Below are 11,260 nucleotides of genomic sequence, written 5' to 3'. Positions count from 1 at the left end.
GGTGAAAATATAAACAGATCAACTATATGTGGTGGTATTTGGTCTAACCAATGAGTACATGCACAAAGACCGTCGTGTCACCCATATTATAAAAGCCGGTCAAGCTATATGATGATGATTAACTTTACAACATTCCATGCCAAATTTGTGAAGGAACGAGTTCTTATGGCCGTCAAGAGATAGCAACAGGAAATACGTAATGAGTACACGTAAAAGAAAAGCAATCACCATCACACAACTTCGTGTCGTGCCCTTCTTTTAAGGACCTTGTGTTACGCGTTTCTGCATTTATGAGGGCTTAAAAAATGCTTGCTTTAAAGCATGTAATACTTCGCCATGATATCCAGGTAGTAATGTATTTATATGTCAAAAAAGGGGAAACAAAATCCCATTATAGAGATCTACATTTCATATCAATTCCAGTTTCCTTCCCGCTTACATTTATCCTCTATGTCTTCTATGTTACTTGCATAGGGTTTACCTGTAAGGAGAGTTACTACCTTGTAATTTTATTAGAGAGTAGTATGATCCCCCATGTCCGATTTCAAGTAATCTGGAATGTGATCCTTGTTCAGCAACTTTCCCGTTTTTTATAACTGCTATGGTGTCTGCTTTCTGTATCGTGGATAGTCTGTGTGCCACAACTACACAGGTTCTACCAATCATCATTTTCTCCAGTGCTTGTTGAACCAAGTTTTCTGATACACTATCGAGTGCGCTAGTTGCCTCATCCAACAATAGAATGGCTGGATTCTTCAAAATTGCACGAGCCAGTGCTATTCTTTGCTTTTGACCTCCCGACAGCTGAACCCCTCTCTCTCCGCAGAAAGTGTTGTATCCGTTTTCCATGGAACTGCAATACATAATAAATGATGGGATTAAAGCAAACAGAAGATGTTTTTATCTTTTAACAGGCCTGATGCTTATTTTTCCATACCTTATGAAATCATGAGCATTGGCAAGACGTGCTGCCTGTCTTAGTTCAGCTTCGGCAACATTGAGTTTCCCGTAAACTATGTTCTCACGGATGGTTCCTGCAAATAAAGTAGGTTCCTGACTAACCAAGGCGATATGTGATCTTAAGGCTCTCAAGTTGTAGAGCTTGATGTCTTTCTTGTCTATCTCTACTGATCCGTTCAGTGGATCGTAGAACCTCTCAATCAGCGAAATAATAGTGGATTTGCCAGACCCACTTTCCCCAACCAGTGCCACGGTCGTTGCAGCTTCTATTTTGAGACTCAAACCCTTGAAGATCATCTGGTCAGGCCTTGCTGGGTAAGCAAAGAAGATATTTTTCAGCACAATATTTCCCTCAAGTTCCTTTTTAGGTTTGATTCCTTGAGGATTATCAGGGTCAATCTCAGGTTTCCTATCTAGGATGGCAAACACTGATCTTACTGCATCCGCACCCTTTGCTAAATCAGAAGTCATGCTACCTGCATCAGCTATGTTCTTACCCGTGCTCATTAGGACAAAGAATGCTTGAAACATGTGCTGTGATGTTATCACATTTTCATGTATTAGTCTCCCTCCGTACCAGAAACTCAAAGCTATGGAGGCTGTTGTAAGAAACTGAGAGCTGAATAATCCTATTCCTGCAAACCATGACTGTTTGACACTCTCCTTGTGAGGACTTCTCTGGGTAGTTTCAAAGAGACTCAATATCCTGTTTTGAGATGAAAAGGCAGTAATAGTTCTGTGATTTACAACCGCTTCACTCGCTAATTGACTCCCTTCATTCTGTGCTATTCGGGCTTTTTCTGACATTCGCTTCATCAACACGCTCCTGGAATAGAAACAGCAAATGAGAAAAGGTTGCATAGCTATCATCACAACGGCTAACCTCCACGCGACAACCAAAGCTAACACACAAGCAAGCGAAGCTCCAGTAAAGACCTGAAGTAGCAATGCTACCCGATCTCCTACAAGGGACCGAACCATGTTTGCTTCTGTTGCTAACCTCGCACAGATTGCTGCACTAGTATTCTCATCTTGATCAAACCATCCAATCTCAAACGTCAGCACCTTCTCAAGCATTTTCTCACGTACCCGTTTGGTTAATCTCTCTCCCATGACAGCAAAGTTGTAATGTTGCAGAAGATTTGTGACGAAGCTGAGAACTGTTAAGCCTAAGAAGATGAAGCAGTAGAGGTTGGTCTTTGATCGTATAAGATTTTCGTCTGTCAGGTAGTAAACTGATACAACTGATCCCAAAGAGAAGGCATGCGTTGTCTGAACTACTCCGAAGCCAATAGCTCCCAAACACCCAAGCACGGCTCTCTTCCACTCGGGTGCATTCATCATCAACAAACGCCACTGAGAAGGTGCTGAAGGATAAGAAGAGACCAGGTTTCCATGTTTCTCATATGGATCATCACTGTAAGTACTTTGGATGAACGAATAGGCTGGACTGGGAGAGAATGCTGGTGTGAAATACGGAGATGGGCTCGGGAAACTTGTTAGCTTCGTTTGGTGCTTACTTTGACCTGTTTGTATATTTGGATTCAAAGAATCATTTTGCAGTGCCTTGTGCTGCAACTCCACCATCTTTGAGTATGTTCCTCCACCTTGTCTGTTGTTCATTTGAGTTAGTTCTTCATGACTGCCTGATTCAATTACTTTCCCAGACTGAAGAACCAGTATCAAGTCGGATCTACGTATTGTTGAGAGTCGATGAGCAATTATGATGGTTGTTCTCCCTGTTGAAGCTTTATCCAGCGCGTCTTGTACGGTTCTTTCTGATTCGGAATCTAGTGCACTAGTAGCCTCATCCAACAACAATATTTTTGGATCTCTGATCAAAGCTCTGGCAATGGCAATTCTTTGTTTCTGACCACCAGATAACTGAAGTCCTAATTGGCCAACCTGGACAGTGGAACTTAAATTAGAAGACTCAACAGTAGCTTGATAGTGACACCATATATAGTTAAAAAGAGAGAGTATGAGCCTACTTGAGTATCGTATCCATCTGGTAAGTTACAAATGAAGTCATGTGCGTTAGCATCCTTTGCAGCATCAATGACAAGCTCCATTGGAGCTCCTTCTTTTCCAAATAAAATATTCTCTCTTATCGAAGTCGCGAACAGAACTGGCTCTTGATTTACCAGACCCATCTGGGATCTCAGCCATTTCAGATGGAGTTTCTTAATTCTGTTCCCATCCAAGAGAATGTCTCCTCTGAGTGGGTCGTAGAATCTCTGAAGCAATGAGATAATTGTTGATTTTCCAGAACCGCTGCTTCCAACGAGTCCTACTGACCTACCAGCCGGAACGTTAAGATTGAACCCTTGTAATATATGCGTGTCAGGCCTCGAAGGGTAGCTGAAACTTACGTCCTTGAATATTAATTCTCCTCTGACACTTGTTAATTTCTTGCCACTTTCGGAGTCTATATTAGGAACATGATTAATCATCTCAAATATTCGAGAAGCAGCAGCCATTGCGGTTGCGAAGAATGTAATATTTGGCAACGCAAACATAATAGACCTGAAAAGTTAAATTAGTGAAAAAGTGTTTGAAGCAAAAGCCTGGAAAATCGAAGAATTCGGAATTTAAGCTTACAATCCTCCAAGAATAATGCATATTCCGGCGATAAAGATAGGGCCACCATTATCGCCCCTTGTGATTACCAGAACGCTTCCCACCCAGGAGAGGAAAGCCCAAGTTGCGAATATCATGCCCATACTGCCGATCATTAATCCCTTGGTAAAGCCTTGCTTTATTCCAAGTTCCATGCTTTCCTGTAGTTCATGGCTGAACCTTTCTAGTGTTTCAAGCTCTGCAACGTACGAAAACACGGTTCGAATTGATGAGACCGCTTGCTCTGCAATTCCGCCTGCAACTCCATAAGCACTCTTCATCTTTGCTCCGCGCTTCATCAAGAGTGAACCAAATACAATACCAGGGATAATAAACATGAGTGTGAATGGTAAGGAAGCCAGTGCCAGCCTCCATGACAGTACAAACGCAAGAATCAGGCAGGCAGCGAAGCTTGTTAAGTGGGCAAGGAAGTTGGGTATCTGCATGAAGAGAGAAACTACTTAGTATTTGAATTCAATGCATGTTGTAAATATCGTAGTTGAATTGAATTGACATCAAAAACAACGAAGTTACGCTGAAAAACCTTCTCACTAAGAACATCTTGGATAGAATTGACATCTGACGATATGGTGGAGACAACTTGGTACGTCGCAGAAGTCCCTGTTTGGGTATCAAAATAACCGACGTCTTGCCTTAGAACAGATTTGAGATAGTCTTTTCTCATAAGTCTTGTCTGTCTTTCTGCAGTTGTTGCCCAACAAACTCCTTCTGCAAAAACACACAACAGAAATGAGGGGAAGGAAGTATGACGGCTTTAACATTCTAGCGATGCACAAATAGGCAACTTAATGTACCCATGAAAGCTGCACCTCCAACCCCGACAGCAACATATAGTAGCCTGATGGAGTACTGCAAAATTTGAAACAGAAATTCATATTCATGTCACATACTATTCAATTCTGTAAATGGGATTAGATTACCTTGTCGACGATACTATTGGAGAAAGCATTATCAGAAGGTCCATATTCGTTAATTATACTACTGAGAACTACCATGGTGAGAGGCGTCATCATTCCATCTCCTATGCTACCAATAGTTCCCAACAGAATCAACAATTTGTCGACTCCGTCTGCATATCTAAACAGGTGCAAGATCGATAAGTTTTTTTCCTTAAGAGCCATTAATGTATTCGACGAGCAGTATAAACACAACGCAACTAGAACTCGAGCTGATCTCTCGACTCTTGAATGCTGCTGCCTAAGACACAACCATAAGTTAAAACCGAAGAGATTTTACAATTGTACTATTCTAATTACAATTTTGTACTATTATAAAACAGAATACTTCACTGTTTATTCGGTTTTGGGTCTAATTTTTCCATTTTATTTTTGCCGTGACACCAATTTGATTGATTAATTGACACATAAATTGAAAACGATGAGTGCGATTATTTATATGATAATGATAATATCTAGCCGATAGCCGGCCTCTGTGGCAAGACCATTTCCATTGGTTCTATCATTGTGTGTCACAACATGAACTTGATTCTATACGTATGATTCCAACTACAAACTAACAAGAAAAAATTTTCCATTTTCCTATGTAGTTTGGAGTTCCAATCTTACTCATTAACACTGGATGACCGCTGCCACTGTTAGACGGCCGATTTAAAAAATTGACATGATACTAAATTTGGTACTCGTGTTCTTTGTTTGGGATCAGATAGAGATCACCATGCATAGATTAAGTCCTATTAGTTAAGCATACTAGTTTTTCACCCGTGCTATGCACAAGTCTGTTTTTCGGTACGAAACAATCCATCTTTGTTTCAAAATTAATTTCATTAAAAAAGAAAAACAATTTTGAAAAACTAGAAAACTTGAATAGGCTCATAAGCTTAAAGGAAAATGAAACTTTCGATAAACTAATAAAAAACCAAATGCACCTAATTTATTTTTTTAACGATATGTCTTATCCTGCAATATTTTCAAAATTTATTACTATACTCAATCCAGATTGATAGATGAACTAAAAATTATGTCGTTACAGTTTTTCTCCAATTAATCGTCCTAAACTCTTCTTTTAATCACTGAAATATTCTTAGAAGACGACAATGGTAACCTCACACATACCATTAGCTTCAAGGAATTTTCAAGTGATTAAATAATCAGTACAAAACTTCCCAAGCTAACATCAAATGACCGTCTCACACAAATCATATAAGATGTTCAAGGTAATTTTCACATGATCATCTTTTGATTTAATATTTAGTTTCCAACAAATAAATTGTCTCCAACTAAACTCGTCAAGTATATGATGAATATAGCTAAAGTTAAAAGCTTCCAACACGTATTTAGAATAATAGATAATGAAGATAAACTAAGCTCGTGGTTTGAATCGTTAATGTAATTGCTCTTTTGTTTGATAAATAATAATCATCTTTTAAAAATTTATATTTAAGTTAAAATTGAGAACTTAAAACATATACATTAAATTAAATTTGGGAAATACTTTTAAGGTTTCATAACAACGTTCATATCGGAACTTCTTTCCTTTGTCACGGAGCCACTTTTTACGACACGTTTGATCAATCTCGAGCAGGGTTTCATCACTTTTCATGTTTCAAGCCGCTTCCCTTTAGCATACAATATACTTTCTAACATTCTTAAAAATAATGGAGAACCGATCACTCAACATCATCGCATCACGATTGTTGATGTTCGTTGTTTCTTCTTCAAATTTCGATAATACGCGTCCCCAAAACGGAATATCATGTACTGCGCCATCAACGATTGGATGATTAGTGAAGAAAACATAATTCGTGCAGATGCATTCATCTTCTAACATGCTAAATTTGCGTTGATGCGCAACTCGTTGATTTTCGGACGGATGTTGCTCTTCTATAAACCGAGCTATAGACATATTTTGAGCCATTGAAAAACCGAAGAAAATAGGAAGAAGGTGTGAGTTGAAATGAAATAAGAATTGGGTATTTATACACAAATGAATATATGTCCGTTGGATTAGATCTAATGAACGGTCTTATTTCCACCGAGCAGCCTAGTCTATGCCGCTACCGCTCTAAAGAAAACCGACCGGTTAAAACTACACCGAGCGATCGAGTCTCGACCGCCTAGTAGAAACTTGGCCAGTTTTCTATGATCATAGGAACCGACCTAAAAGGTTAATAAGCAAAAGTGATAATTTAATCGTATGAAATTTGGTAACCCTATGTGATAATTTTGTTTTTCACCTGGTCAAAATTTACAATAACATAATAAATTTGACCTGTAATAATAATTTCACCCCATTGGAACAACCAATAAAAGATAAATCTAAGAACCTAAATAGTCTTTCAAAAACAAATTACTTGGAAAGTTTCTTGATATGTCTATAAATTTTTATTTACCAACTCTTGATATCTCTTAGGAACACTTATCTAAATTGAAGGAGTTTGATCAAAATAGATTAAATTATGTGCTACTATAAAATGAGAACACTCGTTAATTCACTCAAACTCTTTCGTATATTTTTTTCGTGTTTAGGAGTACGTCACAGTTGAGACTTAGAGGCACATGACTAAGACGCTCAGAAACAAACAACATTAAGAAACACATTAGGAAAAAAACAGCATTAAAGAACACACATGATGAGAAAAATCAGTGTTTGGAAGCACATAATCAATTCCCTGCAAGGATGGAGCCAGCCATTGCAAGGTTGTGCACTTGCATCTCTGCTCAGCTGGCTTCAAAGCCTAATTTAGTTCCAATTGAAGTATTTTTGTTGTTTACAAACCTAATTTTGCTTATTTGCATTCTCTAAAAAATTCTTGCAACCTCAAAATAAATTTTTGCACCTGATTTCAAGCTCCCCAGTCTCCTTATTAGAAAAAAAAAGAAAAGAAAAAAGACAACATTTTTTTTTTGAGAGCCAGCTGAGCTGAGGCATTTGGTGAAGATTTTCCACTTCAACTCTTCAAGCGGCTGATCATGGGCATTTTAGTACCAAGTTCTAATTACTTTCTCACGGTCTTAAATCCCCCGGCTCGGTTCGGCTCGGCTCGGCTCAGCTCAGCTGGCATTTTGAAGGGTTTCAGAATCTCACTACCGCACCAATCAATCATCATCATTCCATTTCCAAATAATAACAGTCCAAGTCCAACGAATCTCATTTGTAACAGACAAATAATTCCCCTCACCTAAATCCCCATTTGACTTCCGGCAGAATCCATTCATTCTCCGATCATCCTTCTCCGATGAATTAGGTCGGTGATTTTGATGGCATCGATTCGGCGAACAACACCATATCCATCATCACCATTATGCAATGATGGAATCCCCAGAGTTGAATCTCCATCACATAAGCTCTTATACGGTTCAAATTACTCACCAACGACAACATCATCATCGAGATTAAAGAGATTCTTATCCGGAATCTTCTTATTTCCATCATCGCAGAAGAATTCAAAGAAACAATTGAAAAGGTCAATCACTCGATTCTCATTGTTTTTTGTATTTGGATTCTTATTAGGTTTAACTCCATTTGGTACCATTGATTTTGATACTCAATTCACTAGTAATTCTAGTCAACCACAAGATTTCTCACTTGATCATCATCATACACAAACTGTTAATCGTGTTATTAGAGAAAATGCTGTTGTAGAAGGTGGTGGTGACGGTGTTGATGGCGGTGGTGGTGGAATTGGAGGTGTTGATGAGGGTGTAATTGGCATTGAAGGTGGTGGTGCAGGGGAAACTGGTGGAATTAGGGATGGAGGAGATGATGGGATGGGTAGTGTTGTAATAGTTAAGAAACAATTGATAATTGTGACACCAACGTATAATCGAGCGTTGCAAGCGTATTTTCTACATAGATTAGGACAGACATTGAGACTTGTTGAGGCGCCGTTATTGTGGATTATTGTGGAAATGAATATGTTGTCGATGGAGACAGCGGAGATTTTGAGGAAAAGTGGTGTTATGTATAGACATCTTGTCTGTGCCAAGAATAGTACCAATGTGAAAGATAGAGGTGTTCATCAGAGGAATACTGTGTTGCAACATATTGAGCAACATAAACTTGATGGGATTGTGTATTTTGCAGATGATGATAATATTTATTCGCTCGAGTTGTTTCAAAGCTTGAGAGAAATCAGGTAAATTTGTTGTTTTCGAGTTGAGCATTTCTGTTTTAGTATATGGATTTATGGTTGTCTTGCAAATTTATGCAGTTTAGTTTTCTGGATATTCTTTTGTTCTACCCAAATTGTTGTTCTAGATGATGCTTGTCATTCGAACACTTGCTATAAACGAGTATGAGATAGAGTGAATACTCATTATCACCACTTGAGAATGCTCATTGCCTTCTCTTTTGTTCATCCATAGGATAGGAGTTTATATGCTCGTTGTTGTTTATATATTGAAATGAAGAGTTTAAGTTGCTTTACTGTACTGTAATGTTAAATGTTTGCTATTGAACACCTTTCCTTTCACATCTAGTTACTGGAGAATCACTCATTTTTAGTCACTTGTATTTGCTGGCTTTTTAATGGTGTTCTAGAGTTTAGTCGTTTATCCATCAAAGGGATGGTGGGTGAAATTAGGAGTTGGCAAAGTAAACGAATTCTCTATTGTGGTTTTTTCTGTGCTAATGGTACTGTCGATAACCTCGTTTGATTTATGAACTGCAAAAGGTAGACCAAAGTATAATCTTGTAGATAGCAGGGCAAGAGGGAACCCTAGGATATGGGTGTTTTAACTATTGCAAACGCCACTCATGTTGCTCTAAACACACTTTAGCACATGAGTTAGCATTATCCTGAATGTGGTGTTTGGAATACCACTGCAGAGACAAGAAAAAACAATCCAATTAGAAAGATATAGGTTATAGGATGGCACTCTTAAAGCAACTTCACAAAATCTACCATCCTAGCATTAGGTTAACACCTGCGGATGATACTTGCCTTTTCTCGATCAGGTTTATGTGGGGTTAGCTCTACACGCATAAAGTTCCCTTTTCAGGTGACATTTACCATTTCAGGTGATACTCATGTATTCGTCCTAACTTTTTTCATAATTAAGAGTATTTAGGTATATTGCTGTAATTTGCAGCCGCTTCGGCACTTGGCCAGTTGCTATGCTTGCTCAAAGCAAAGCCAAGGCGATACTGGAAGGTCCTGTCTGCAATGGAAGTCAGGTTATCGGATGGCATACAAATGAGAAGAGTAAGAGGCTTAGAAGGTTTCATGTCGATATGTCAGGATTTGCATTCAATAGCACCATCCTTTGGGATCCCAAGAAATGGCATCGCCCAACATCAAAACCTGTGCGACAGCTAGACACAGTGAAGGAAGGGTTTCAAGTATGTATCAAAGAGCAATCATTCTTTTTGATCACTTTCTTTTTAGTTGGATAAAGATGGATGTATGCTTGCCTAAGGAGAAAATTAGGTTCCGTGAGGTGATGCCATTACTCACAAGTAAAAAGGAGATCTGGAAATGAGTCTGATGGATATTATGATCCTTGTTTATCTTTATTTTGCAGGAGACCACATTTATCGAGCAGGTGGTGGAGGATGAATATCAAATGGAAGGCTTACCTGAAGGTTGTTCAAGAGTCATGAATTGGCATCTCCATTTAGATGCCCGTAATCTCGTGTATCCAGGAGGGTGGCTACTTCAAAAGAACCTTGATGCTGTTCTCCCTGTTTCAGAGTTTGGCTAGTTTCTCTGCAACCTTATGCTTGAATTGGAAGGTATATGATTCTGTAAACCTTCGGTCTTGTAGTTATTCCTTCACTCTCTTGCGCTTTAGAATTCGTCTGTTGGACAATTTGTATTCAAACAAAGACCTTCTGGAATTATTTCATCAGTGCGAAAGCGTCTTTCTTTATGCAAGAACATATATCATTCTTCTATGTGGAAGACAAATAGAAAGCTTGTAGAAGTCACTTATAGTCTTTGGAAGCAGTTTTCTTCCGTTAAAACATTTTGTGTATTCTTACATGACATAGAACCAAAGTATCTATATTGATGATCCCTATTCTGCTATATCTCATTCACTCTAGGTTTTTGTTTTTTCCTGATCGATCACTCCAGGTTTCTTAAACTCTTCCATTTCTTTTCAAATGCAGTATACTTGGAGCAGATGATGCCCCCCTGTAACTATTCGGTAAATTGCAAGAGAAGGGACATTAGCAAATCATACCAAAAGTGTCAGCATACAACAGAAACAGGTAGAGGTCCTGAGCATTTTGTAACTAGACATTAGCAAATCATAGTCAGAAAATTTCTTTCTGCTCAGTGTATTTTTGTGTTTTGGGAAACGACTCAAAATCTTGTTACTTGGGGATGTGTTGAGTCCCCTTTAGATTCATCAAAAGATGTCATTTACAGTTTTACTTTACATACAAAGATGGTATGGTTGTCTGTTGACAGTAATTCAGGTTACGGGGTCTGCTATGCAATGTTTATGAAACTGCAGTTTTGCTTCGCTGTAAGAGCAGCTCATTCACCCATCAACAAAGTAATTCTTTGCTCTTGTTATTTCTTACTATATGGGAAATCTTCTTTCTTGTTGCAAGACATTTTTATGCTTAGTAGTTGGCCATCCGGAACGTTGAAATTTCAAAAGGCAGAAATTTCTGTATTAGTGAAACACAAACTCAAACCACCAGCACCAACCACGGCCTTCAACTCAAAAACAGCAATCTAAATGGGGTG

General features: G+C 38.6%; 2 protein-coding genes across 4 annotated transcripts; one reads left to right on the top strand and one right to left on the bottom strand.

Annotated features, from left to right (window-relative positions):
* Positions 1-477: 477 nt before the first annotated feature.
* Positions 478-7,775, bottom strand: LOC113276301 (putative multidrug resistance protein). The gene is made up of 9 exons (XM_026525895.1): positions 7,689-7,775; positions 6,652-6,716; positions 4,521-4,677; positions 4,395-4,449; positions 4,124-4,308; positions 3,562-4,019; positions 2,952-3,486; positions 938-2,865; positions 478-853 (listed from the first exon to the last, which is right to left on the bottom strand). The coding sequence occupies exons 1-9, from the start codon at positions 7,773-7,775 to the stop codon at positions 478-480; spliced, it is 3,846 nt and encodes a 1,281-aa protein (XP_026381680.1).
* On the top strand, positions 7,694-11,090 carry LOC113324306 (probable beta-1,4-xylosyltransferase IRX9H). 3 transcript variants are annotated; one of them, XM_026572623.1, is made up of 4 exons: positions 7,694-8,695; positions 9,630-9,900; positions 10,083-10,293; positions 10,672-11,090. In XM_026572623.1, the coding sequence occupies exons 1-3, from the start codon at positions 7,818-7,820 to the stop codon at positions 10,260-10,262; spliced, it is 1,329 nt and encodes a 442-aa protein (XP_026428408.1). In that variant the 5' UTR covers positions 7,694-7,817; the 3' UTR covers positions 10,263-10,293; positions 10,672-11,090. The 3 variants fall into 3 exon arrangements, with proteins under 3 accessions (XP_026428408.1, XP_026428414.1, XP_026428420.1); XM_026572629.1 differs by having other exon boundaries at positions 10,666-11,090; XM_026572635.1 differs by having other exon boundaries at positions 7,696-8,695; positions 9,651-9,900.
* Positions 11,091-11,260: the final 170 nt, after the last annotated feature.

Source organism: Papaver somniferum, chromosome 1 (genome assembly GCF_003573695.1).
Source record: "Papaver somniferum cultivar HN1 chromosome 1, ASM357369v1, whole genome shotgun sequence".
NCBI classification, from domain to species: domain Eukaryota; kingdom Viridiplantae; phylum Streptophyta; class Magnoliopsida; order Ranunculales; family Papaveraceae; genus Papaver; species Papaver somniferum.
This window is presented reverse-complemented; position numbering and strand designations above follow the sequence as displayed.

What these genes read in the sequence shown, in the direction of transcription:
- LOC113276301 (XM_026525895.1), bottom strand. Translation starts at nt 7,775, where the DNA reads ATGAATGGATTCTGCCGGAAGTCAAATGGGGATTTAGGTGAGGGGAAT. An exon ending in AAGATGTTCTTAGTGAGAAG is followed by an intron (nt 4,020 to 4,123) that starts GTTTTTCAGCGT and finishes CTCTTCATGCAG; the next exon opens with ATACCCAACTTCCTTGCCCA. An exon ending in CAGATGGATACGATACTCAA is followed by an intron (nt 2,866 to 2,951) that starts GTAGGCTCATAC and finishes TCCACTGTCCAG; the next exon opens with GTTGGCCAATTAGGACTTCA.
- LOC113324306 (XM_026572623.1), top strand. Translation starts at nt 7,818, where the DNA reads ATGGCATCGATTCGGCGAACAACACCATATCCATCATCACCATTATGC. An exon ending in CAAAGCTTGAGAGAAATCAG is followed by an intron (nt 8,696 to 9,629) that starts GTAAATTTGTTG and finishes AAGAGTATTTAG; the next exon opens with GTATATTGCTGTAATTTGCA. An exon ending in CAGTGAAGGAAGGGTTTCAA is followed by an intron (nt 9,901 to 10,082) that starts GTATGTATCAAA and finishes TTTATTTTGCAG; the next exon opens with GAGACCACATTTATCGAGCA.